This window comes from Oncorhynchus kisutch, linkage group LG15 (genome assembly GCF_002021735.2).
Source record: "Oncorhynchus kisutch isolate 150728-3 linkage group LG15, Okis_V2, whole genome shotgun sequence".
NCBI classification, from domain to species: Eukaryota; Metazoa; Chordata; class Actinopteri; order Salmoniformes; family Salmonidae; genus Oncorhynchus; species Oncorhynchus kisutch.
The window spans coordinates 57,683,004-57,709,040 of NC_034188.2; the positions used below are offsets into that span (position 1 = coordinate 57,683,004).

At 45.1% G+C, this 26,037-nt stretch overlaps 2 protein-coding genes across 8 annotated transcripts in view; one reads left to right on the forward strand and one right to left on the reverse strand.

The window, feature by feature from the left end:
• Window positions 1–4,216: 4,216 nt before the first annotated feature.
• On the forward strand, window positions 4,217–7,904 carry LOC109905570 (creatine kinase M-type-like). The gene is made up of 8 exons (XM_020503003.2): window positions 4,217–4,344; window positions 5,380–5,589; window positions 5,837–5,991; window positions 6,153–6,285; window positions 6,393–6,564; window positions 6,689–6,812; window positions 7,010–7,199; window positions 7,396–7,904. Exons 2-8 carry the CDS (start codon window positions 5,400–5,402, stop codon window positions 7,572–7,574), a joined length of 1,143 nt encoding a protein of 380 aa, XP_020358592.1. The 5' UTR covers window positions 4,217–4,344; window positions 5,380–5,399; the 3' UTR covers window positions 7,575–7,904.
• Window positions 7,905–8,362: 458 nt separating this feature from the next.
• The window catches only part of mark4b (MAP/microtubule affinity-regulating kinase 4b), a 51,795-nt gene continuing 34,120 nt past the window's right edge, over window positions 8,363–26,037 (reverse strand). For 2 of the 7 annotated variants that reach the window (XM_020503005.2, XM_031790630.1), the window contains 12 exons: window positions 25,121–25,191; window positions 24,829–24,885; window positions 24,388–24,624; window positions 23,836–23,955; window positions 23,617–23,716; window positions 23,294–23,403; window positions 22,767–22,959; window positions 20,769–20,995; window positions 19,837–19,943; window positions 18,046–18,315; window positions 14,137–14,181; window positions 8,363–11,322 (listed from right to left, as the gene is read on the reverse strand). In XM_020503005.2, the coding sequence (XP_020358594.1) occupies window positions 10,989–11,322; window positions 14,137–14,181; window positions 18,046–18,315; window positions 19,837–19,943; window positions 20,769–20,995; window positions 22,767–22,959; window positions 23,294–23,403; window positions 23,617–23,716; window positions 23,836–23,955; window positions 24,388–24,624; window positions 24,829–24,885; window positions 25,121–25,191 (1,871 nt within the window). In that variant the 3' untranslated portion in view covers window positions 8,363–10,988. Of the gene's footprint in view, window positions 11,323–13,019; window positions 13,878–14,136; window positions 14,182–15,875; window positions 15,959–18,045; window positions 18,316–19,836; window positions 19,944–20,768; window positions 20,996–22,766; window positions 22,960–23,293; window positions 23,404–23,616; window positions 23,717–23,835; window positions 23,956–24,387; window positions 24,625–24,828; window positions 24,886–25,120; window positions 25,192–26,037 lie in introns of those variants that run through there. The other 5 variants (XM_020503004.2, XM_020503007.2, XM_031790629.1 and 2 more) reach the window with 5 other exon arrangements.

Sequence of the window (26,037 nt, forward strand, 5' to 3'; positions counted from 1 at the left end):
TCTTCTCCTTGTATGAGCTGAAAGTTAGGAGGGACGGCCAGGTCTTGGTAGATTTGCAGTGGTCTGATACTCCTTTCATTTCAATATTATCGCTTGCACAGTGCTCCTTGGGATGTTTAAAGCTTGGGAAATCTTTTTGTATCCAAATCCGGCTTTAAACTTCTTCACAACAGTATCTCGGACCTGCCTGGTGTGTTCCTTGTTCTTCATGATGCTCTCTGCGCTTTTAACGGACCTCTGAGACTATCACAGTGCAGGTGCATTTATACGGAGACTTGATTACACACAGGTGGATTGTATTTATCCTCATTAACATTGGATCATTCAGAGATCCTCACTGAACTTCTGGAGAGAGTTTGCTCCACTGAAAGTAAAGGGGCTGAATAATTTTGCACGCCCAATTTTTCAGTTTTTGTTTTGTTAAAAAAGTTTGAAATATCCAATAAATGTCGTTCCACTTCATGATTGTTATTGATTCTTCACAAAAAAATACAGTTTTATATCTTTATGTTTGAAGCCTGAAATGTGGCAAAAGGTCGCAAAGTTCAAGGGGACCGAATACTTTCGCAAGGCACTGTAGGTGTATCTTGTTCTACAAAACTACAAATCTCAAAAGTTTGACAAATGAAATGACTGATTGGTTGCCAAGATTGAATATTTTTTATTGATTGGTTGATGACCATTTAAAAAGGAAACCTCAAATAAGCTGCAAACCTGAGTTGTGTGCCCAACATGCAGTCATGGTAATGCTGTCATTAATAATGAGGATGGATGGGGGTTGACTGGGGTTGACTGGGCACACGGGAGGGTCATGGGGACATGGACAGAGACTAATTTGGTCAGTATATTAGGGGAGGATAGGCATGACATAGCTCACAAGTTGAGGACTTGTGAGGCGTCTGTTTCTCAAACTAGACACTAATGTACTTGTCCACTTGCTCAGTTGTGCACCAGGGCTTCCCACTCTCTATTCTGGTTAGAGCCAGTTTCGCTGTTTCTGTGAAGGGAGTAGTACACAGCATTGTACGAGATCTTCAGTTTCTTGCCAATTTCCCACATGGAATAGTCTTCATTTCTCAGAACAAGAAAGACTGACAAGTTTCAGAAGAAAGTTATTTGTTTCTTGCCATTTTGAGCCTATAATCAAACCCACAAATGCTGATGCTTCAGAAACTCAACTAGTCTATAGAAGGCCAGTTTTATTGCTTCTTTAGCAGAACAACAGTTTTCAGCTGTGCTAACATAATTGCAAAAGGCTTTTCTAATGATCAATTAACCTTTTAAAATTATAAACTTGGATTAGCTAACATAACGTGCCATTGGAACACAGGAGTGATGGTTGCTGATAATGGACCCCTGTACGCCTATGTAGATATTCCATTTTAAAAATCTGCAGTTTCCAGCAACAATAGTCATTTACAACATTAACAATGTCTACACTGTATTTCTGATCAATTTGATGTTATTTTAATGGACGAAAAATGTACTTTTCTTAAAAAAATAAGGACATTTCTAAGTGACCCAAACTTTTGAACAGTAGTTTACATACTGTACATGTACACACACAGACTTAAACCTGTCTTGTTGCTACTCTGCTGGGGGTTTAGATCAGGGGTTCCCAAACTTTTTCCCCCAGGGCCCCCTTTTTTCACATGTATTATTGTTTATTGAGCCCTGACATCAACCCCATCAAACACCTTTGGGATGAATTGGAACGCTGACTGCGAGCCAGGCCTAATCGCCCAACATCAGTGCCCAACCTCACTAATGCTCTTATGGCTGAGTGGAAGCAAGTCCCTGCATCAATGTTCCAACATCTAGTGGAAATCCTTTCCAGAAGAGTGGAGGCTGTTCTAACAGCAAAGGGGGGACCAATTCCATATTAATGCCTATGATTTTGGAATGAGACGTTCGACGAGCAGGTGTCCACATACTTTTAGTCATGTAGTGTAATATTATGATTTATTATGTATATTTATATGACCTCTCAATTTAATTATACATATTTTAGTTTATAGAAAGTGAATAGATCAATTGATAGTGAGAGAGTCACACTGCATAAGATTACTTCCCAAGCAAAGTCTAATTTATTTGACTCTTTGCCTTTGGAATGTCATAGTTCAGCTTCTGAATATCATAATGACAAACCAAAGATATTCCCATGTGCAGCAGAGTTGCATGTTCTTCGGGCATTTTACTGCTTGTTTCAATCCTATTTATGCTTTGTTTTAGATCAGTATAAACAATAGTGATATTTTTTTTGTTGCCCTTTAAGCAAGGAAGGACCCCCCCCCCCATGAAATGTTGGCGCCCCGCTATGGGGGTAGCGTCCCCTAGGTTGGGAACACCTGTTTTAGAGAATGCTTTGTTCCACAGAGTTTAGCAAGCTTGAAACATATTGCAGAGACACATTCCACTTCCCTCATTAAGAAATATGAACTTGGTCATTGAAATATGAACCTGGTTATTGAGTCTTCACACATTTGGTTATTACATTGAACCCCTCAGTAGTGTTGCAATAGAAACCCCTGAGCACGTCAATAAGTACTGAGCTTAGCTTCTCTTGGCTGCCCCCTACTTTGCATAATGGGAGGGATTAGAAGTGTTTGCGTCACACCCATCAACAATTTTGTTGTCACAGGGGCTCTCTCTGATTTAATATCTGTCAGTAATTGCACTACTGATATGTAATAGATCTCAGACACAAGGCACCTGCTATATTTCATACTCCTGCTGAACATCTCAAAATAATTTGATATAAAACCACTGGCTGGTACCCTTGCCAATTTCCCTCTTGTATTATGTTAGGTGCATTTTATACACGAGATCGAATTTTGAACACATTTTTAAACTTAATAATAATTTTGATAATATATACTGAAGGAGGCTTGTGCACAAGGCCTCGACAATCCACCTCTATCACTCTTACCCTTTCTAAATCTGCTTCAGCAAACTTTGGTTGTATACAGTAGATGCTTAGACAACCTGGGGCGGCAGGTAGCCTAGTGGTCAGAGCGTTGGACTAGTAACTGAAAGGTTGCAAGATCAAATCCCTGAGCTGACAAGGTAAACATCTGTCATTCTGCCCTTGACCAAGGCAGTTAAGTTAACCCACTGTTTTCAGGCTGTCATTGAAAATAAGAAATTGTTCTTAACTGACTTGCTTAGTTAAAAAAAGATGCTTCAACTCAATCTTATGCAGTCCTTCCAACTAAAGACTCTTCTTCTTCTTCTATCTGTGTGTGCATGTTTGTTATGACTATCACCCCATGGGGACACAGCATCTTTCTTTGGCATGGCCCTGGCTTGCTGCTAGAAATAGACATGAAGGCATATATTATCTAGCACAGTTTGGTAGATTTGTCCTGACAGAATGGTTGGCACAAAAGCTCAGGGTAGAGGGTGGCCGGCATGGATTTATAAGTACGGCACCTTGAAGTGTGAGGATTGTTAATTCTGTCTAGTCATTGAGCTGGGAGACACAGTGGCACTGTGCGGAATACTTAAAAAAAAACGTCTCCTCAATAACATTGTTAAACCTTGTGTGAAATCACATTAAGTCTTGATTGACTATGAGCTTCAACAAAAACCTCTGCGAAGTGCAATTGCTCTGAATCCAAGAGGAGTGTGTCACACAGTTCCAGTTTGTGGTTCATATTGTCAGGTATTGTTTATGAAATGCTCAATGAAGTGGCTTTCTTCTTTCTCCTCTTCCGGTTCGCCATCTCTCTCAAGGGACCATAACCATATTCCTATGCAAAGTCATATGACTTTTTTTTGACTGATTCAAATTAGGACCAAGGGGGTGGGAATACGCACCAAACACACTACAGATGAATGAGAGGGAGCGGATGAATGACTGTAGGGGAGAACTCCCATGAAACCCCACAACTAGTAATGTAATATATGCCATTTAGCTTCCGCTTTTAGACATAGTAGTTATTTGTTCCCCCAGGATCCCTCAATCTCTCAGTGTGAACACTTATAACAGCGTCCCCGGAGACAGTGTCTTTTTACAACTGTCGCTTTACTTCAACTGTCTCCTTCACCCCCCCACCTCAACTAGCTAATCAGAGGAGGAGGGGGACGTTGCCGTTCAGGGGGTAGGCACAGCTGTTGTACCGTCTCGGGTGTTGTGATGTAAGTTCATGCCTTTTAGAAACTAAACTGGGCATCAGGGGTTGTGGCTGTCCAATCGAGTGAGAGAATTCAGAGACAAACCGGCCAATGGGTGCAAAGGTCTGGGTATATAAACTAGGGTCTAACACCTGTCAAAGTTGGGTAACTCCTATATTGGCTTTGGTGGATCCCGGGAACGTTACCTCCTTCTTTTCTCTTGTGCAGGTAAAACCTACTAGGCAGCGAGCTTCTGGAAAAGAGTTTTAAGTAGAAATGAGAATTCCTGAAACCTCTCCGTCGCCGCAGCACTTGGAATCCTGAAATCGGTTCTTCTTGTTTTTTTGCATTGGACTCCTCTTCAGTTTCTTGCAGCGTTTCCTAAAATGGAAGATCTACTGTTTTTTCTTCTTTAAACTACTTCTTATACGTTTTTACTCGTCATCCTCTTGAGTGCAAACCGTAACTTTGTTAAAAGTTTTGTTGGTAAAAAGAGAGCACTAGTTTGAAAACAGCCATGATCACTAACGGCTGTTAGTAGAGGAGGGATAGTCACAGGACAGCGGCTGGTTGATTTGTTACCAGTGGTGATCTATAGATGACACTGAGTCATTTTAGATATTTTGCTGAAAAAAAACATGCAAAGTGAAGTATCGAGTTTCTATAATGTCTGCAATTATTCCACAACATGTTTGTAGTTCAGATGTTAATCTGAGATCCTATTCGTTCTGATTTGAAGGTCAGTTGTGCTAATGACCGGAGAATGAATCAAGTCAGTCTCTGGAACTCTCTGGTACCGCCTACTGGGGGGTAGCCAGACTAGGCTCCCGTGATGGTGTTTCCCTTGAAGGAATGGGAAGGTGGCTTGCATGCCAGTGTCAGAGTGTAGCCACAGCAAGAGGGTGTAGAGTGGATGGCCTGGTCTAAAAATACCTTCTGCTGCTAAGTGCATAAAAGCACGTAGATCACACCCCTGTCCCTCTCCGTGGAAACATGAGGCGGTGGCTGGAGGGGTCAGGAGACTGATAGATAGGAGACTAGGAGACTCAGTACTACAAATCACAAAATATGGTATATTTAGTGGTATTGGTTGTATTGTTAGGCCATTGCTAGGACAGTTCCTTGTGATTTTTTTTCTGAAAACCCATCATGCTCTCTCTTTTGTGGCACAATTCTGTTGTTAGGGACCCAGATACTGTTCTTTCACAGTGTGCCAGATCATCATGCATAGATTCACACTTCTTCCCCCTCTCCGTTTTGCAGGACAAAAGAGAGCCGCAATCATGCCGAAGAACTGCCACAATGACTACAAGATGAAATTCTCTGATGTAGAGGAGTTCCCAGACCTCTCTCTGCACAACAACCACATGGCCAAGGTGCTGACCAAGGACATGTACAAAAAGCTGAGGAGCAAGTCTACCCCCTCCGGTTTCACCCTGGACGACTGCACCCAGACCGGTGTGGACAACCCTGGTAAGACTTAGAAGCACACACACAGGAAGACCCGTCAGGGCCCTGTGAGGGCACAGGATAGGCATGTCCTGATCTGCTCTGATTGGTGGCTGATAAGGGCACCTGAAAGCAAAACATTCTTAGTGCTATTAACTAATACACTATCAGCATGAAAAATGAGACTGTTAGTAGTGCACTTTGATGGGGGGCCTGTTACATGTAGTTATCCTGTGGCAATAGTTTTCACTTATTCTCTTTCTGTCTGTAGGACACCCCTTCATCATGACCGTGGGCTGCGTTGCTGGTGATGAAGAGTGCTACGAAGTCTTTAAGGATATGTTCGACCCCATCATCTCCGACCGTCACGGAGGCTACAAGCCCACCGACAAACACAAGACCGACCTGAACTTCGAGAACCTGAAGGTGAGTGAAGAAAGTGGTCATGGCAATCACATTTCTTCATTGATCCTTTTGCAAGCTTGATTTCTTAGCTAATACATAAGGCTGCAGTGGACCGTGGTGACTAGACAGCATTTGAATGACTTCCATGTGTAGAGCGACATAATTCATTTTCCCGTTTACAGGGAGGTGATGATCTTGACCCCGCCTACGTCCTGTCCAGCCGTGTGCGTACCGGACGCAGCATCAAAGGATACACCCTGCCCCCCCACAACAGCCGTGGCGAGCGTAGAATGGTTGAGAAACTGTCCATCGAGGGTGAGTGTCTGAGCCCTCAGTAAAATCAGCACTATAAAATCAGGGTCAGCTGTGCTGCCATGGAGCACGACCATGTCAATCTCATGTTCATGTCTCTCTCCCCTCAGCCCTGGCCACACTGGATGGTGAGTTCAAGGGAAAGTACTACCCCCTGAATGGCATGACCGATGCCGAGCAGGATCAGCTGATCGCCGACCACTTCTTGTTTGACAAGCCTGTCTCCCCCCTGCTGCTGTCCGCTGGTATGGCCCGTGACTGGCCCGACGCAAGAGGAATCTGGTGAGTGCCCAGGACACAGGCCCATACCAATACCCGAAACCAAAACAATACCATTGGTTAAACCAGATAATGAATGTACAGTATGTCCCACAGTCATGTAATACGTACTCCCTCCTATCTGAAGGCACAACGATGCCAAGAGCTTTTTGGTCTGGGTGAACGAGGAGGATCACCTGCGTGTCATCTCCATGGAGAAGGGAGGCAACATGAAGGAGGTCTTCAGACGCTTCTGCGTTGGTCTGCAGAAGGTAGGCTAGTCACAGAGCCTACAGGACTGACACACTGTCAATACCTAGATTGTTCTTTATCGCTTGTTCACAACAATGGCAGTTGGGTTTTCTTATAGTCAGTAGTCGAAACACACATCCCTTTCGGTTGGCTATTCTCACCTGAAAACGCACTCACTGGAACATTCTCGTCTCCTGTCCTTCTCTACCTTGTGCAGATTGAGGCGGTCTTCAAGAAGCACAACCACGGCTTCATGTGGAACGAGCATCTCGGCTATGTGCTGACCTGCCCCTCCAACCTGGGAACTGGCCTTCGCGGTGGTGTGCACGTCAAGCTGCCCAAGCTGAGCACACACGCCAAGTTTGAGGAGATCCTGACCAGGCTGCGTCTGCAGAAGCGCGGCACAGGTACGAGCTACTCTCTTTACAGTCTTAATGCATGAAGTCATACTATACCTAGCAATAGTCCATAAAATGTTATTACACTGCCATTACATATGCATTTCTGAGGTGACTAGTAAAGCCATATTTAACCTGACATGTACATCATGGAACAACAGTGTTAAGGATTATGAAGACTCACCTTTGACCTCTTTGCCTGCAGGTGGTGTGGACACGGCCTCCGTGGGTGGAATCTTCGACATCTCCAACGCTGATCGTCTGGGCTCCTCAGAGGTGCAGCAGGTGCAGATGGTGGTGGATGGCGTCAAGCTCATGGTGGAGATGGAGAAGAAGCTGGAGAAGGGAGAGGCCATCGACGGCATGATCCCCGCCCAGAAGTAAAGCGGCACTTGTGCTTTTTGTATTATAAAAATGAGTAGCCTTGTCGTCACGCGGGCAGGAGACATCCTCCCTGGACTTTTCCTAAAGACACTCCACTCTGATCCAACTCTTTTTTCCTTCCTTCAGTCTTTCTCTTCATCATTTATTTTTCTCCTTCCTCAGTCACGTTTTACCATCTGTCCCATTCTTTTCGTAACATCCTGGGAATAAAGCACTATCGCATAGTCTGGTGCCATGGGTCATCGCTATGTTAATGCACCAAATTTTAAATCCGTTTTTTGGTTGTAAAAATGTATTGAGCAAATAAAACAAGACCCAGTTAACAATCAACCCCACTGTCTGATGTATGATCTCGAAACACACACACAGACCCTCGCACGTACACATTCTTGCTGCACACATACACACACACACATAAACTCAGTGAGCGCAGCCTCGTAAATGCCCTAAAACCATGGTACAATTAAGCAATAAAACGAGAGGCCATGTGTTATGACATTTTTATCAAGGTTGTGATGTGGTCATAGCCACGACGCGAAGGCAGGTGGTCATGACTAATAGGTGCTAAGACTAGTAGTTTTATAAGTAGTGGTAGTGGGTTGCTATGTAACAACGTAAACAATGCCACTTTATATGAACGAGACAATGTGTATGTTGTCTCATATATCATGGACAGGAGAGGCTCTAACAATGGGAATTCCAAACCATCCATTACACATATGACCAACCTGTAATCTACTGAGACCACGTCAACCACAGTGAGAAAAAAATAATCTTGATCCAAAACGTCAGAGTTTGAAAGGAGAATTTATTTTTGCTTCAACACAATTTTCCTATGAGACATGCAGGACTGCAGGTCAGTCATTTCCATATTTGCACCCCGTTTTATCGATAACAGCGACTGCTTCAAACGCACTACTACTTCCTACCGTTGAAGCATGGTCCTAAGCTTTAAGCAATATATATGGGAATTGTTGGGCAAGAGGTCCTATTTTGGGCAAAGTTGCCCAAAAATTGCACAAAATCACAGCTTTCACATTTTAAGACATTTGTGGCCACCTGTTGCAACTAAAATCTCCCATGATTCCTTGCAACTGGAAAACTGAAGTCATTGTAGTGTCGTGGATTACTATGAACTACTGCCATACATGTGTGCAATAAATCTTTTTGCCAAAAGGAATAAGGTGGAAAATGGTAGAGTTTGAAAACAACTGAAGATTTGTTATTGTGTTGGGCAGGCAGTCCAGTGTAGGCAGGTGTAACAGTGACAAACAAGCACACTCTGTAATGAGAACATCATCCACTGTTGATGAATCTTTGAGCCATTTACAAAGGCCAGACAGACTTTCAGAAAACAAGGAAGGTTGAGGAACATTCAGCGACACCAACAACACAGTCTGAGCTGAGAAAATAGAAAAATGGTTGAGAGATCTAAACTAGAAGAGCCCACTGCAGCAACTGGGAACGATGTTCTGGCATGTCTGCTGCTATGACCCACTGACAGGCGACAAGGATCATTACTGTATATTGGTGCAAATCAAAGCCAGTGACAAACAGTCAAGGCCGGAGTGAGTGACTATCTACCTGACTTGGATCTGACTTGTGAGCAGCTTGGAATCATGGTTCATTTATAGAAGTGTCAGGGTCACCCAGGGTCACATTCTAAACTACCCCCCTCAGCAATACAGAAGTCTGATTGGCTACCAGAAGGGAAGCTCAGTGTTGCCGAGGGCTGTGTTGAGGAGCATTTCGGAACTCATCCTCCAGGGAACTACAGATAAAGGAATCAATGGACATAAATAGTTAATGCAATTCAACTAGCGTTGCTGTAGTTATTATAGTCTGTTTGATCAATCATATCCTTTTCTTTTTGAGCAGAAAATTAGGAGTTGATGTCATTTTCTTTTTTATGCGATCTTGGGTCTTTTTATACTAAAAAGTGATCCAAATTGTGATTGTGGAAATGTGACAATCAATATTCCCCAACATAATACTAAACACAGCTTACATCAAATCAAGTTTGGAATCTTGGCCCTGTGGATGTGCTGTAACATTTAAGAGGAAATACAATTACAAGAGGTGATATTGCTAAACCAAAAGTGTTACCAGAAGAACGTGTAGAATGCTTGTGTACATTACCTGCTGAAACGCAGAAAATCAAAAGGTTAGTGGCTCAGAAGAGCAGTCATCACCTACTCTGCTTTGGACATTGAAGTCAGACAGCCTTGCTCATTAGCAACCAACATTCTGGTATATACGAAACACAAAATGAAACTTGACGAGAGTAGCAGATGGGGTCGTACAGAATTGAGCAGACGATGGATGGGCAGAAGGGTCTGGCATTTGTTTTACAGAATTTTTTGTTGTTGTCCGTCTCTGTATTTCGGCATGTATCCCTATATAGCAGGGGTGTCAAATATATGGCCTGCGGTGCGCGAGGGGGTCCAATCTGGCCTGCGGGTTTGAGTAAAACCCCACAAAAATAACAACAAAAAATGAGTATTTTTTTATATATCTGTACCGGTACCCCCTGTATATAGCCCCGCTACTGATATTTACTGCTGCTCTTTAGTTATTTGTTATTCTTATCTCTTACTTTTTTTTATAGGTATTTTCTTAAAACTGCATTGTTGGTTAAGGGCTTGTACGTAAGCATTTCACAGTAAGGTCATGTGACAAATAAAATTTGATTTTGAAAATATTTTAAAATGATTACAGCCAAATCGAAACTGTGTAGAAATGATAAGATAATGGACCTACATTCATACAGTTTATTGATTGTGTCCAGATTGTTAATAATAACTGAAATGAAAGCTAGACCGTTTTTGCATCAAAAATGCAAAAAATTATGGATAGGGTGGATAGACTATTTTATGCCAATTTTGACCGGCCGGACCTCGTTGAAGAACGAATGTGGCGTCCATGGCAAAATGAGTTTGACACCCCTGCTCTATAGCCTGGAGTTCTGTCTAGGAAAGGGCTGGCCCCTTGTTTCTTAAATATGCATTCAGTCTGTCAATTGCTCATTGAAGTGAAGAAAAGAAAAACAATATTAAAAACCTTTTAAATAGCAGCTGTTAAAAAGGAATGACAACAAATATAATATAATCATAACTACGTTGACGAAAAATATCTTAATCTGCAAATATGGAATTAAAAAAGAACTGCTTGACTCCCTAGATTCACATAATATTGAGGTGCCTTAGCAGGGTTCATAGGTCATAGGTCTGTGAGTGGTGGGGCCGGGCCGTCCGTGCCGGTGTGCCTGCGTGTCCTTGTGGCACCAGAAGCGGGTCTTTGGCGGGGGTGAGGCGAGGTTGGCAGTGGGGGTAGCGGGTTCAGTCTGTCTCCTTCTCCCGCCCCCTCGGTCAGTCTGTCCAGTGTAGAAGCCCTCTGCCCCACCCCCTGTTGCCCTCAGAGCTCCAGATCTTTGGACACTTTTGTGGCGATATCCCGGAAGGCGAGCGGCGCCCCCCACAGGCGTTTGAAGCGCACGCCGCTGGTCTCGGCTGGACCGGCGGGCAGCTGGCACACCTCAGCCTCGAAGGCCACGCGTGAGCCGGCCGCCCCGTGGGTGCAGGAGAGCAGGAAGGGCCCAGCCAGGTGGACCTGGCAGCCGCAGCCCTGGGCCGCCTCGCGCAGTGCCAGCACCACCTCCGCCGGGTCCCGCGGACTCCGCACCCTCACATCCCAGCCGCATCGGGGGGTCCGGGGCTCTGACGCTTTTTGATGCCCAGGTAGATGGCGACTGCAGGGGCAAAGTGGGTGAAGCGTGGGAGTGGGGGAGTGATTGGGGGTGAGAGATTGAATGAGAGAAGAGGATGCAGGTGGAGTGTGGTTGAAGTGCATTAACGTGGATGGGAAGAGAGGAACAGGGGAGAAATATGTTAGTATCATATAGGGTTTGGTTTAATAACAGCCACAACTCTTAATTTATCAATAGAAATCCATTCCTCAATTACTCATTAAAATAGATAACAAGGCCAGTAGAAATTAAAGTATATAAAATGTTTTTAACAGTCTTTACTGAAGAGTGGATGTAGCATCCACAACATACACAAGTTGCACTACCATCTTAAAATCATGCCATAAATTAGACTATTCTAGAAAAATAAATCTGTGGTTCAAATCAGAGGACAATTCAGAGGATACCGCAGTGCAATAAAATGGAATGTTAGGAAGCAACACAAGTTAGTCAAGTTAACAACACAATTTTACCTTTTTGAGGACACGTGTGTTCTTCAAGGCAACAACATTCTAAATGATGCTGCACCATTATACCTCATTCATTAGACCAGGCTACAGTTATGCCCCATTCAATGATCTGTATGTATGTATATATATATATATATATATATATATATATATATATATATATATATATATATATATATATATATATATATATATATATATATATATATATATATACACTGCTCAAAAAAATAAAGGGAACACTTAAACAACACAATGTAACTCCAAACTGTCCACTTAGGAAGCAACACTGATTGACAATAAATTTCACATGCTGTTGTGCAAATGGAATAGACAACAGGTGGAAATTATAGGCAATTAGCAAGACACCCCCAATAAAGGAGTGGTTCTGCAGGTGATAACCACAGACCACTTCTCAGTTCCTATGCTTCCTGGCTGATGTTTTGGTCAATTTTGAGTGCTGGCGGTGCTTTCACTCTAGTGGTAGCATGAGACGGAGTCTACAACCCACACAAGTGGCTCAGGTAGTGCAGCTCATCCAGGATGGTCAGTCATGGTGTGGGGTGGCATTTATTTGGCATTTCCTCCATGTGCTCGCCAGAGGTAGCCTGACTGCCATTAGGTACCGAGATGAGATCCTCAGACCCCTTGTGAGACCATATGCTGGTGCGGTTGGCCCTGGGTTCCTCCTAATGCAAGACAATGCTAGACCTCATGTGGCTGGAGTGTGTCAGCAGTTCCTGCAAGAGGAAGGCATTGATGCTATGGACTGGCCCGCCCGTTCCCCAGACCTGAATCCAATTGAGCACATCTGGGACATCATGTCTCGCTCCATCCACCAACGCCACGTTGCACCACAGACTGTCCAGGAGTTGGCAGTCAGGAGCATGCCCAGGCGTTGTAGGGAGGTCATACAGGCACGTGGAGGCCACACACACTACTCATTTTGACTTGTTTTAAGGACATTACATCAAAGTTGGATCAGCCTGTAGTGTGGTTTTCCACTTTCATTTTGAGTGTGACTCCAAATCCAGACCTCCATGGGTTGCTAAATTTGATTTCCATTGGTAATTTTTGTGTGATTTTGTTGTCAGCACATTCAACTATGTAAAGAAAAAAGTATTTAATAAGAATATTACCTATGTAGATATTCCACTAAAAATCTGCCGTTTCCAGCTACAATAGTAATTTACAACATTAACACTGTATTTCTGATCAATTTGATGTTATTTTAATGGACAAAAAATTTGCTTTTCTTTCAAAAACAAGGACATTTCTAAGTGACCCCAAACTTTTGAACGGTAGTATGTGTGTATATATATATCTATTCAGGTCATTATATTGTTATTTCTGGAGGTGTCTGTGGTTTGCAGAGATGTGGCCAAATCCATTTAAATCCGGTCCATTCAGAAAGTAAACCAAATTCCAATTCTAATTCCACATTTTCCTCCTTGGAAAGCATTGAAGAGAATTGGAAATTCAGTGTACTTCCTGACTGCAATTGAAATGGAATTGAGCCCAGCCCTGGTGGTATGCACAGCTAATAAAATTGGCATTGATTTACATTTCAAAGCAGACATTTGTCTTTGGAATGCTGTCCTGGGGGGGTCACAGAATCAGCTTGCGGTGGCATCTTACTATGCTCGGTCACAAGCTAGCAAAAACATATCTGCTGTGTAAGTAGGAGTAGGTTTAACGGTGGACATAGCCAGAATACCACACACTAGTACTAGTACTACTCTTGGAAACAAGTGGAAGCTCTGTGTATTCGGCATGTCTACATAATTATGGGTTTTAATAATTTATTCAAATTGTTTGAGTAAGTGAGAATGAGGTTCATGTCAATGGATGGGGAGTTGAAGTTGTTGTTACACTGAGGAACCTACTTGATAAAACACACAGAAGGAACCTACTTCAGAAAATAATTAGAGAGGCAGTCACTCACAGGCATCTATCACAGAGTACCACATCTACTATCTACGAGTCACACCAAGGGCATTTAGAGCTAATGCTGCATTGACCCATGCTCTGAGCTTTACCTGCTGGATTTAACCAGAGACTGTCTGACCAGAGACTGTGCAGCCGAGGCTACAGTGTGAGGGAGAGAATAGAAATGCCTTTAGTAACTACTGGTCCTGGAGCTGTCATACTGCCCAATGGTGGGCAGACATGGAGTGATACAGAAAGTCTTTGATTGATAGCACAACTATCTAACTGGTCTGGGTTCAGTTTTGCATTGTGTGATCATAATGAATGTGGTTACAACTGGGTTTGGGGAAACTAATCTTGGGCCTGTAATTAAATAGTTTCTCATCACAGTGGGACATACTGTATTGTAGACACTCACCTTGTGACCGGAGATCTGCAGACTCTCTCAGGTTCGTCTGTGACCCTCAAGACGAAGACAAAAGTGTGTGTTAGGAATGAATCAGCCAATAGAGAAATATCCCTTGTTCCCGCCCCTTCCTGTTCCAATCCTTCCCTCAGCAACAGCCAATAGAGAAATAACCACAACACCATCAACTCATCAGAGTCAGAGTGACATCAACCTTCCGAAATGTACGGAAATGATAAATAAACAAATAAAACAAAACATACACTTTGAAGCCACACTTGGAATGTTTTTTAGATGAAGGGCTCAGGGCAGGTTCAGGCTCAGGACTAGAAAGCTGCTGCTGCTTGCGTTGCGTTACATAACTGGGCAATTCTAACTGATGGTTTTTACCTAAGTTTGTAGAACATTTATTCCAACATTTTAACAAAAAGCATAATGAAAGCACATAGTGTTTGCCCAATGACTACTACCACTAAAGTATGGTCAGCATTTGAGATGTCCCATTACACATCCATCTAACACACACAAGGGGGCGCTGCTGTTCAAGCACCACAAAGAGTGTCGCCATGTTCGTAACCTTCCCATTTCAAATGCCGTCTCCACCAGCCTGACCAACCCAAAGGCCATCACAGGAACTGGGTGTGTCTTTAAAGGATTAGAGCTTTCCTTCTATAAAATCTCCATCTAACATGATAGGGGAGAGATCTGAGCTGTAGAGTGTCTTAAAACAAACCTGCAAGTGGGGATAGTGTCTGGGCTGCCATGTTGGGTCAAATCTCTCTGGGAGAGAGGGAGTGAGTGGAGCCCATGGTGAGTGGAGTGGAGTGGTGGGATAAGGACTGACAAGCCTGTGCCTCTGGCTGGGACTGTGAAGAGGATCCCGTTAAGAGGGGGATAACGGCTCTATTACGCAACTAATCCTGCTTTGAAGTGTCAGCGATGCTAAGGACGCATGGCAGCAGCTCCTTACAAACAAAACCACTCCAATCTGAAACTCCTTGGCCTTGTGATAGCGTTGTGTTGTGTGGCAAAGAGGGAGGTTGGCTAAACCAAAAACACTGAAACAGCTTCACAGTACTGCCTCTGGGACTGGTGACGTTTTAACAACGCGAGGAATATATGGAGTTCATTAAATGAGTCGCCGTCTTACAATTGCGTGAAAAGGTAGAACTGGACGGCACACAACTGCACAATGAGTGAAGACGTCATCAGGTTGAGGTGCACCCTGAAGCTTTAGGAGAAGGTAAAGAACAGCCCGTAGAGTCCAAAGCCACATCAGACCCCTTTGATTTGACTTTCAAAGATAAGAACAAAAGAAATGTTTCATGTCCAATCATGTATTATTGTTTTAAGTGCCACAATCATTTGGTAGATATTCATACAACAACACATCCATTAACCAACTGCCTTTACAAGAACTGAAAATAGAAGAAGAATGTATAGAGGATCCCAAACTGCTTCTACATCAAGTACTACAAGCGTGTGCGCATTTCAAAAGTCTTTGGAAAGCAGGGTTATTGCTGGCTAATGTTCTGTTGTTGTCAAGGGTATGCTGTGTCACCTGTGGCCTCTAGGGCGAGCTCTTGAACTGAACTCAGACAACAGACACAGCGCACAGACTGAGGCTGTGAATGAGAGGGGAGTGGGCGAGGGGTTGGAGGTGCTGGCAGACAGGCAGGCAGGCAGACAGACAAGACAGACTGACAGGCAGACAGAGAGAAGGAGCCAGAAACATGGGAAGAAGAACTTACTAACTGTTTTTGATCCCTGCGGAAGAGTGCAGCCCGAGACGGACTTGTTTGAGTTGGGACGCTTAGAGGGGTCAAGATTGACCCTACGAGGAAGAAGAGAGAGAAACAAGGAAGAAAAATAGAGAGACAAAGAAAGAAAGACAGAGAGAGAAAGAGATATGGATAAAGGGGGAAAAGAAGGATAAAAGATTGCAGCTGATTGGCAAGGAAAAGTAAAGTTAACAAGGAAAAGCAAAGTAGTTAAGAAACAGAAACATGAAGCACTTCCCCAAAAAACAGCCAAGACCGAGCGAGAGAGAGAGAGAGAGAGAGAGAGAGAGAGAGAGAGAGAGAGAGAGAGAGAGAAGGTGAACTGGGTAAGAGGGGGTTTGAAGCCTGTGGTTAATAGAGGAGGAAGTAAGCCTGAGGAAAATCAATGCAGATTAAGGAGAGAGTGAGAGAGGGGGGCGTCAGAAGCATTTCGGACCCTCCAGCAGTGTTAGTCTGAGTACCGATGGCCAGACACACACACCTTACTGACTCCACTGTCTCTCTAGGGATAAGACGAATGTCCTCCATGTTGAGGAAGGGTTACAAGTATCACTGATAGTCACTGTCACCTGTCTTGGGCTTTGTGTGCCCTCCTCTACAGTAGCCTAACTGTCTTTTCCTTAACACACTATCCAACACTGTAGCCTACACCCTAGAGGTCTTCACGGATCCACATACCCGAGACCCGATCCAGTACCAGAGCAGTTCTGGATCCAGAATTCTAAATAATGACACGGGTCTGTTCTGATTGTCACAGGTATGTGTACTTTTAACTGACTTGTCCTGAAGGACCCATACAGATCCAAACGCGACTGCTGCAGTAGAGAGAGAGAGAGAGAGAAGTTTCAAATTTATGCTGCTACTCTTTTCACGAGTGGCGCGTCGCTGGTTGTTGGCCCATCACAAGTCATCAAAGCGGCAATAGGCTATAGTCATAGAGCCTCTGTGTGGGACCAAGGTCAGGAGATATCTAATCAATGGAGATGGAATTAAAATTATGGAATTTAAAGTTAAAAGAAAAGGATAGGCTACAACGACCAAGAGCCAACAGATAGACTGTTACTTTATATTCTGAATGTTGTTTGTAGCTGTAGGACGAGAAAGAGCATGCTGCATCAATTAGCCTAGCTAGCTAGCTAGCTACTAGCTTAACTAGCTTCTCCTGGTTTGATGCAGTCAAGACAGTTACTACGTAATCATATTGGTTGATAAATAACCTAGCTATGGCAGCTATTAGTCTACTATAGCACGAGTCGGCTTGGTCGGTTGCGGTCTCTCGTCTCACCCTACCTCCTCCCTGTTCATGTGTCACTCGCTCCCACTCACAGTAGCTTATATTCACGCACGGGCCCTGAGCGTCACCTCTTTCTACCTCGCGCTTTATCAATTCCGGTTAATAAAGTAGCTTAAACATGGACTTTTCTGCTGCTTCCCTCACTCGGATCGGTCCGGGTCTGAATCCGACCAGGTCTATACGGATGAGTTGTCCTCTGGTCCGTTCGGAACGGGTCTCTATATTTGAAAAATGTATTTATGCATATCAGGTCCGGATGGGAAAGCCCCAAGTCTATTTCAGAATGGATCCAAGGCCTCTGCTACATGCTAGTCTCATTTAGGGCGCTATTTCATGGTCATATGCCTCAATCAACATTTATTTTGACTTTTGCTTCAGGCCTGCTATCTAAACTAAAGTTGATTGTCTCCATCAGTGCACACAGATGAACAGTTTAAATGTGCTCCGCTAACAAAGATCTCTCCAGATTTCCACAAGTAAAATAACACGGGGGCGTAACAGGAGCGACAGCTCATAGTAATCCTTGTCCTTGCTAGACCGTACATGATCTTTATTTGATCTAATTGCTTAAACGGCAGTCGCTATCCCTGACGAGTGTTGAATTTCACAATGGCGCGCGCAGCATCGTATAATATAACTAACATCTATTAGAATCCTCCAAATTGCACGCTGCCTGTCCCTTGCAGCTGTTTCGACTAGGATTACTTACACTTCTGATGTTTCTACTGAAATTCCTTCAAGCTATGAATTCTACCCTCACTATGGACTAGTCTAGAATTGTTGTCGTCACTATACTGGGGGGCTAAAGCTCAGGGCTTCCTCACACTCCCTTCACTCTCCTCTTACCTGCGTGTGAGCTTGGAGGTGAGCTTGCTGAACAGGTTGGAGGTGACGCGGGTACGTGCGTGGGGCAGGGGGCTTGCGTCGTGGGACAGGGTGGGGGAGGTGGGAGGGGCGTGGGAGGGAGGCCGCCGGTCCCTCAGCTGGCCACCGTGGAAGGTGCTGCGGATGCTGGAGCCCCGGGTGAGGCGGGAGCCCGCGGAGGAGGAGGTCCCCGAGGCCCCAGCGATGCTGTGGGTAGAGGGCGAGGCCGGGGGCAGCCGATGGGAAATGGAGCTAAGAGAGGAGAGAGAGCAGAAAGGACAAAACAATCAGATCATCATCCCATTCATCCATCACTCAACCATTAACAGTGAGGTGATCAGTCCATAATGTATGACAACCCAGGGCATATCATCGTTCTAATGTATCGGTTGAGACAAAGGATCTGACCCAGAAAGGCTTTAGCGGGAGTTAGCTGAGCGTTAAGGCAGAGGGATGGTGAACCATTACAGGGGAGGACCTTCCACTTGTGTTGGCTTTCAGCAGAGGTAAGGTTGTGAGGCCAAATCAGAACTGGGCCTTTGGTGGAAACAGACTGTGACAGGGAGATGGGGATCAGGGAGGAGGAGGGAAGGACAGACTGGAAAGGGGGATGTGGGAGGGGTGTGACTGGTATGCTGGTAAAGAGTGAGAAAAGAAAAGTGAGCATAGAAATAGAAAGAAAGAGAGAGGGTGAGAGAGAAAGAGAGAGAGAGGGTGAGAGGGCTTGAGGTAGAGTGACAGACTGATAATGAAGATCTCAGCCATCTGCTTGGAGAAGTGTGGCTGGCGTGTGGACGTCCAGCAGTAGCCACCTCTCCTTCCCCATGCCCTCTTAACCCGGCATCCTTTCATCCACTTGGCAGAGCTCTTCCTCTCCTCGTCCCCTTGGCCCGCTCCCTCCAGTTCTCCCTGAATGGCTGGGTTAGCTAGGCTGGCTTAGCCTCTGTTGGCCTGGGGCCGCTTCACTTAACGCTCTAAATAACCAGAGCTCTGATAGACAGACATACCCACAGGGAGAGGGGCCAAGTAGGGCAGACACATTAGAGTCCTTTGGTTGATTTGCAGCCGTTTCAGAGCACAATCATTTACCCTCAACCTGAGCCCCAAAGCAAAAGAGACCAGGGGCAGGAACTAAACATGTGTAGAATGTAATGCATGATCACTATGACCATGTATTTCTGTGTAATCTATTTCTGTTGAATGTATTTCTGTGTATTTCTGTGTAATGTATCTGTCTATATCATGTAATTGTACGACAGCATGCATTTGTTTGTATGAGCATTATTATTTGTGTCTGTTTCCGAGTGTGTTGGTTTGTGCATTTTATCATTGTGTGTGTGCAGCGGTGTATTTGTTTGTGCGGCTGCACTGTGTGTGTGCGCTCTAGCACGTATGTGTCCCGTCAGCCCGTCTATCGTGGCATTGCATTGACAGGGCCTAGAAGGCGCCTGCTGGTCAAGTTGGGACACTGCCATCTCCCACTTTCCCCTTCTATCTCCAACCCCCTCCCTCCACCAGTCCACGTGGCCCTGAGCTGGGACGTTAGGTCACATGATAACCCCCCCCCCTTCTGGCACACAGCAGTAAGCTCTTTATCTCCAGTACTACACACAAACACACCACTACAGTACAGTCAAGACACACAGGTTATGTATGCACACAGAATGTTGAGAAAGTGAATGTATCCCTGCTATTATTCTCAAGGACTCAACAAATGTAGAAGCACACGTGCAACACTCAAACACAAACATGAAACCCAAATGCTCTGCTCACCTGTTCTCCTTGCCGTTCTGCAGCAGGGAGGGCCTGTCTGTGCTGTTCCGGTCCGTGGTGCACACGTATGTGTTCCGGCGGATCATGGCACTTGCTGGGACGTTGTTCTGAAAGTCAGGGAGAATGACAGTTAGATAACACATTGATTGTGATTTGGTGAAATTCAGAAAGGCATCCATCCTACTGTAGATCCGTCCACTCCTCCATATGATGACATTGTCTAATGGTCACATAACGCTAGGGATGTTCATGTCTATTCAAAGCCTTGACTCTGATAATATCTACACCCCACATCACAGTGTCAGTGGATGCATCCCAAAAGGCACCCTATTCCCTTTATAGTGCACTACTTATGAGTCCTGGTCAAAAGGAGTGCACTTTAAGGAACCACAGTATCCGTGTTGAACTTTTGTTGTCACTCTCAGTCCACCTTGTCAGAGCGCCTCTGAGCCCTTCAAAGGGTTCATCTCGGGTTCATCTCCATATTCTCCATACACACTGTTGCTGTTGTTCATCAAATCAAATCGAATTGGTCACATACGCATATTTAGCAGATGTTGACTCCCTATATGCTAAGCGTTGAATCTCTATTCTCTCTGTCCACATCTTAGTTGAGCATGAATCTGTAGATTCTCTATTCGTAGTGTTATTGGTTCATTCCCCCGCACACTGATCTTAGTTTCATTAACCTCTTGCAACATTGTCTCTTGATGGTGTTAACCCTTCTTTTTTTTTTTTTTTTGTACAGTTATTTGTAAGGTCATGTTGTAAGCCGACTGCATTGCACACATTGCATTGCATCAACTAATGGTTGTGTGGCACGCCTTCGACAGCGCAGTCTGGCATCAGATAACTCTATTATATGTGGTTTGCAGACATGCAGTCAGCCTGGAATATGGCCTATCTGTATGTGTGTGTGTGTGCGTGTTCACCGTGGCGGTGATAATCTCCTTGCGGCGGTCGGGGATCTCTGACTTGTTGGGGTTGTTGGCGCTGCTGACCATGGGGCTGGAGGGAGGCTGGATGGAACGGCTGCCCACCACACTGCTGCTGACCTTCCGGGACGCCATGCGCCCCCCCTCCTCCTTCAGCTCCCTGTCTGCCCCTGCCACACTGCTGGGGCTACGCTTGGGATGGGATGGGGGCGCTGCTGGACCGCCTGCACAACAGACAGACAGGGCACATGATACGACATGAGAATCAAAGTCCGGCCCTGTGTGGTTCAGTTGGTAGAGCAAGGCACTTGTAAAACCAAGATGGTGGGTTTAAATTCTGCTGGCGCCACCCATATGTAAATGTCTGCACGGACTACTGTAAGTCGTTTGGGATAAACAGCATATTATAGACTGACAGATGAGTGGGCAATGTACAAATTATGAATATCTCACCCAATTGTAAAGTGGTGGCTGGTGACCTCACACTCTCATTCACACAAAGCAAACATTCTCAAACTTGGCAGAACGGAGGGGAATCCTACTTCACAACCATTTAAAACACAAGTGAAGAGGTAGTGACGGACAGATATTTGGAAAACAAACACCCACTAATGGGTTAGGTCAGACACTAATGGATGTACAGTGCATTCGGACAGTATTCAGACCTTTTCCCTTTTTTCACATTTTGTTACGTTACAGCCTTATTCTAAAATGGATTAAATAAATGTTTTTTCGTCATCAATCTACACACAACACCCCATAATGACCCTTTGCAACGAGACTCGAAATTGAGCTCAGGTGCATCCTGTTTCCATTGATCATCCTTGAGCTGTTTCTACAACTTGATTGGAGTCCACCTGCGGTAAATTCAATTGATTGGACATGATTTGGAAAGGCACACACCTGTCTATATAAGGTCCCACAGTTGACAGTGCATGTCAGAGAAAAAACAAGCAATGAGGTCGAAGGAACTGTCCGTAGAGCAATGAGACAGGATTATGTCGAGGCACAGATCTCGGGAAGGGTACCAAAACATTTCTGCAGCATTAAATGTCCCCCAAAAATCAGTGGACTTCATCATTCTTAAATGGAAGAAGTTTGGAACCACCAAGACTCTTCCTAGAGCGGGCCACCCAGCCAAACTAAGCAATCGGGGGAGAAGGGGGGGAGGCGACCAAGAACCCAATGGTCACTCTGACAGAGCTCCAGAGTTCCTCTGTGGAGATACAAGAACCTTCCAGAAGGACAACCATCTCTGCAGAATTCCAGCAATCAGGCCTTTATGTTAGAGTGGTCAGACGGAAGCCACTCCTCAGTAAAAAGCACATGACAGCCCACTTGGAGTTTGCCAAAAGGCACCTAAAGACTCTCAGACCATGAGAAACAAGATTCTCTGGTCTGATGAAACCAAGATTGAACTCTTTGGCCTGAATGCCAAGTGTCACGTCTGGAGGAAACCTGGCACCATCCCTACGGTGAAGCATGGTGGTGGCAGCATCATGCGGTGGGAATGTTTTTCAGTGGCAGGAACTAGGAGACTAGTCAGGATCGAGGGAAATGTGAACGGAGCAAAGTACAGAGAGATCCTTGATGAAAACCTGCTCCAGAGTGCTCAAGACCTCAGACTGTGGCGAAGGTTCACCTTCTAACAGGACAACGACCCTAAGCACACAGCCAAGACAACACAGGAGTGGCTTCGGGACAAGTCTCTGAATGTCCTTGAGTGGCCCAGCCAGAGCCCAGACTTGAACCCAATCAAACATCTCTGGAGAGACCTGAAAATAGCTGTGCAGTGATGCTCCCCATCCAACCTGACAGAGCTTGAGAGGATCTGCAGAGAAGATATAGGTGTGCCAGTAATGTATATCAACAATAACTACTACCTATTCCCTTTATAGTGCACGACATTTGACTAGTACATTACTTTTGAACAGAGCTCTAAGCTCTGGGAATAGGGTGCATTTTGGGACGTAGAATAAGAGACAGCCCACTCACAGAAGTCACTGTGCCTCCTGCGGGGGTGGTAGGTGGAGGCGCTGCGCTGGGTGGTCTTGCTGTGAGAGGAGGAGGAGGCTGAGGCGGAGGTGGTGGAGGAGGTGGAGTGTTTACTGGTGCCGTTGATGACGGTGCTGGGCCGTACCCGCGCCAGGCTCAGACTGCTGGTTGACCGAGACTCGCTGCCCTCCACCTGACCACACACACACACACACACACACACACACACACACACACACACACACACACACACACGTTAGGATCAGGACTCAGGTGACTGTGGACAGTGTGGACACACAGGCATGCGTACACACGTATTGTGGCAGACAGGCACGCCAGGTGTTCCCCGAGGATTTTTGTTAGCACGGTTGGCTAAGGAAGCGGAGGGGGATAATTTTGTAGATTTTTCTGGTGACTTTTTAAAAGGAACACAGGCAACGCAGAAATGAGGAAGGATTCTCTCTCTCGCTGCCCTACCTCTATCCAAACCCTCTCTTACACACACACGTTGTCTCGTTGTGCCTCACCTCATTCATGCGTCCCAGTAACAGGTATGTGGCAGTGACCTCGTTGTACTTCCGAGTGGTCAGAGCGTCTTTGATGTCGTCACGGGTGTAACCCATCCCCACCATCACCTCTGGAGGCGAGCAGAGAGATGAGGGACGTTAGACAGAGATACAGGCTCAAAGAAAGAAGAGGGTGGGTATGTCCCAAATAGCACGCTATTCCCTACAATAGTGCACTACTACCACCAGGGGCCAGTGAACTAAATATGAAAAACGGTGCCATTTGGGAAGCATACAATACGTAGGTAGGGAGTAGAGGGGAGTTAGAGAGGGGAGTACTTCACCGATGCGGCTGGCATCATTATGGTCCTCCAGGGGCTCTATATGAGGCTTCAGTTCTTCTCCGTCGTAGCCAGAGTTAATCCACTTGTCGTTCATGATTTGCTAATGAGGAGGGATAAAACGATGTGTTAAAGATGCCACAAACAGGGTGTGTGTGGGTTTGTGAGAGTGTGCTTGCGTGTACTGTATGTCTGAGTGGCGCCTGCAGTTGCCCTCCTCACCTCCAGGGTGCAGCGTTTGGTGGGGTTGAGCACCAGGAACCTGCGCAGGATGCCCTCGCAGTCGGTGGACATGTAGAAAGGCACGCGGTACTTCCCCCGCAGAACACGCTCCCGCAGCTCCTAGGGAACAACACATAAAGATACCGTTACCCAAAACGTGCACATAACGTTATATAACGTTACACAAAACACGAGACATATTAATGGCAAATGGACTAAAAGACAAGGTGTTCCTTCTCTTGATCAACTGAACATGAAAATAAAATGTGAACATGAACTAATCAGCTCAGGACCACAGAAAGCATTAGTAAGCAAAAACATCACATAATGCATCAACTAAATAACATCCAAACCAGACACACGCCGTCTTGACATTGACACCTCAGTGACACAGTCTGCGTCCCCAAAGGCACCCTATTCTCTATATAGTGCACAACTTTTGACCACACCATATGGGCCCAGGTCAAAAGTAGTGCCCTATGTAGGGAATAGAGAGCCATTTGAAACTCAGACAAAGCCAAGGCCAATTGGCTGCGCTGCGGGAGGCCTTGCCTTGAGGTTCTGCCCGTCGAAGGGCAGTGATCCGCTGACCAGAGTGTAGAGGATGACCCCCAGGCTCCAGATGTCCACCTCGGGCCCGTCGTACTTCTTCCCCTGGAACAGTTCCGGTGCGGCGTAGGGAGGGGAGCCACAGAACGTGTCCAACTTGTTGCCCATGGTGAACTCATTACTGAAGCCAAAGTCTGCAATCTTGATGTTGGAGTCGGCATCCAGCAAGAGGTTCTCCGCCTGCAGGGACAGGTGAAGATAACCGAGTGCAGCTTTAAGGACTGAAAATCTGTTCAATTCAGGCTGAGGTTGTATGCTCATTTCAGGAATGTGATGATCAGTGTTTCACATATGCTAATGAATTCATATATAATATCAATGAGTGGTTGTCATTTTGGACAAAGAAAAGGAGCCCAAGTCATCAGGTCTGAACCGGTCACGTACTTTAAGGTCCCTGTGAACAATGTTCTTCAGGTGACAGTAGTGTACAGCAGACACAATCTAGATATAGATATAGATATATGTAGAGGGAGAGGGGGGATCGGAGAGTGCGAGAGACAGAGAGCGAGAGCGGGAGAGAGAGAGAAAGAAGGGGAGTGAGACAAGTCACAGTAAAGATGCCAAACACAGACACGGACACATACAAGCTTACAGTAATGCTTGCAATGTAATACAGGCCAACTCAGCACCATTCACCGGGTTTTGTTGCGATTATACATTTTTGGTCGCGTCTCACCTGACGGAATTTGGCCCGAGCCTCTTTCTCTTTCATTCTCCCATGGGACACGAGGTAGTCAAACACTTCACCTGAGGGAGAGAGAGACACACCACATCAACAAACAGAGAGGCAGGCTTACAACACCTTGTCTGCTTGAATCGTCTGTAATTGAGGCACTTATACCGTATATCTGTGACTTATATCCGCGGGCCGAGATGGTTAATGGTCATGAAATTAAATGAAGGAAGGGTGGGTGGTGGCCGTGTTGAATAAAGAGAAAATGATGCATTCATAAATGTATCATTCTTGCGCAATTCATATATCTGGAGGCTACAATAAGGTTTTTCTTTCATTACTTTTATCTGCCGTTAGTGTGCAGATTAAGCTTTAGGGCCTAACTGTATGCTCGCAGAATACACGCCAATTGCCAAATGCTTTTGGGAACTTAGGCAGAAAAAGTTAACTTCGATCCACAGAGGCAAAAAGGACAATGCTGGAGTTTAATTCGATAAGAGAAAAGCTGCAAAATGGAAAGTTGAAAATAAATCGAAGGGAGGGACAGAACAGTAGTCTAATGTTGGGGAAAGATTTGGTGAAGTGGCAAGATGATAGCAGTGCCGGCTATGATATGTGTGATGATTGTGAGGCGCTATACAAATTCAACAGTCACAAGACGGGGACTTCCAAATGGCCCATCAAGGGAACTACTGTTCAGGTGAGTTAAATGGAATAGTAGCTTGAAATCTGGACACTGAATTTAGGTCTGTAACCTCTCAAATATAACATGAAATCTTGCAGAATGAAGCATTACTTACAGTGAAATGATACACCACATTTTGACTCTAGAATATGATTTATTTATTTCAGTATCTTGAAAGAATGAATTTGCAGTTAGGGGCCGTCTGTAAAGGTGCACTCTTTACTGCAATCTTATC

Bases quoted from the DNA above. Each gene is read 5' to 3' on its own strand.
- LOC109905570 (XM_020503003.2), top strand. From the start codon at position 5,400: ATGCCGAAGAACTGCCACAATGACTACAAGATGAAATTCTCTGATGTA. The intron at 6,565-6,688 runs GTGAGTGCCCAG...TCCTATCTGAAG, and splicing joins CCCGACGCAAGAGGAATCTG to GCACAACGATGCCAAGAGCT. The intron at 6,813-7,009 runs GTAGGCTAGTCA...TACCTTGTGCAG, and splicing joins TCTGCGTTGGTCTGCAGAAG to ATTGAGGCGGTCTTCAAGAA.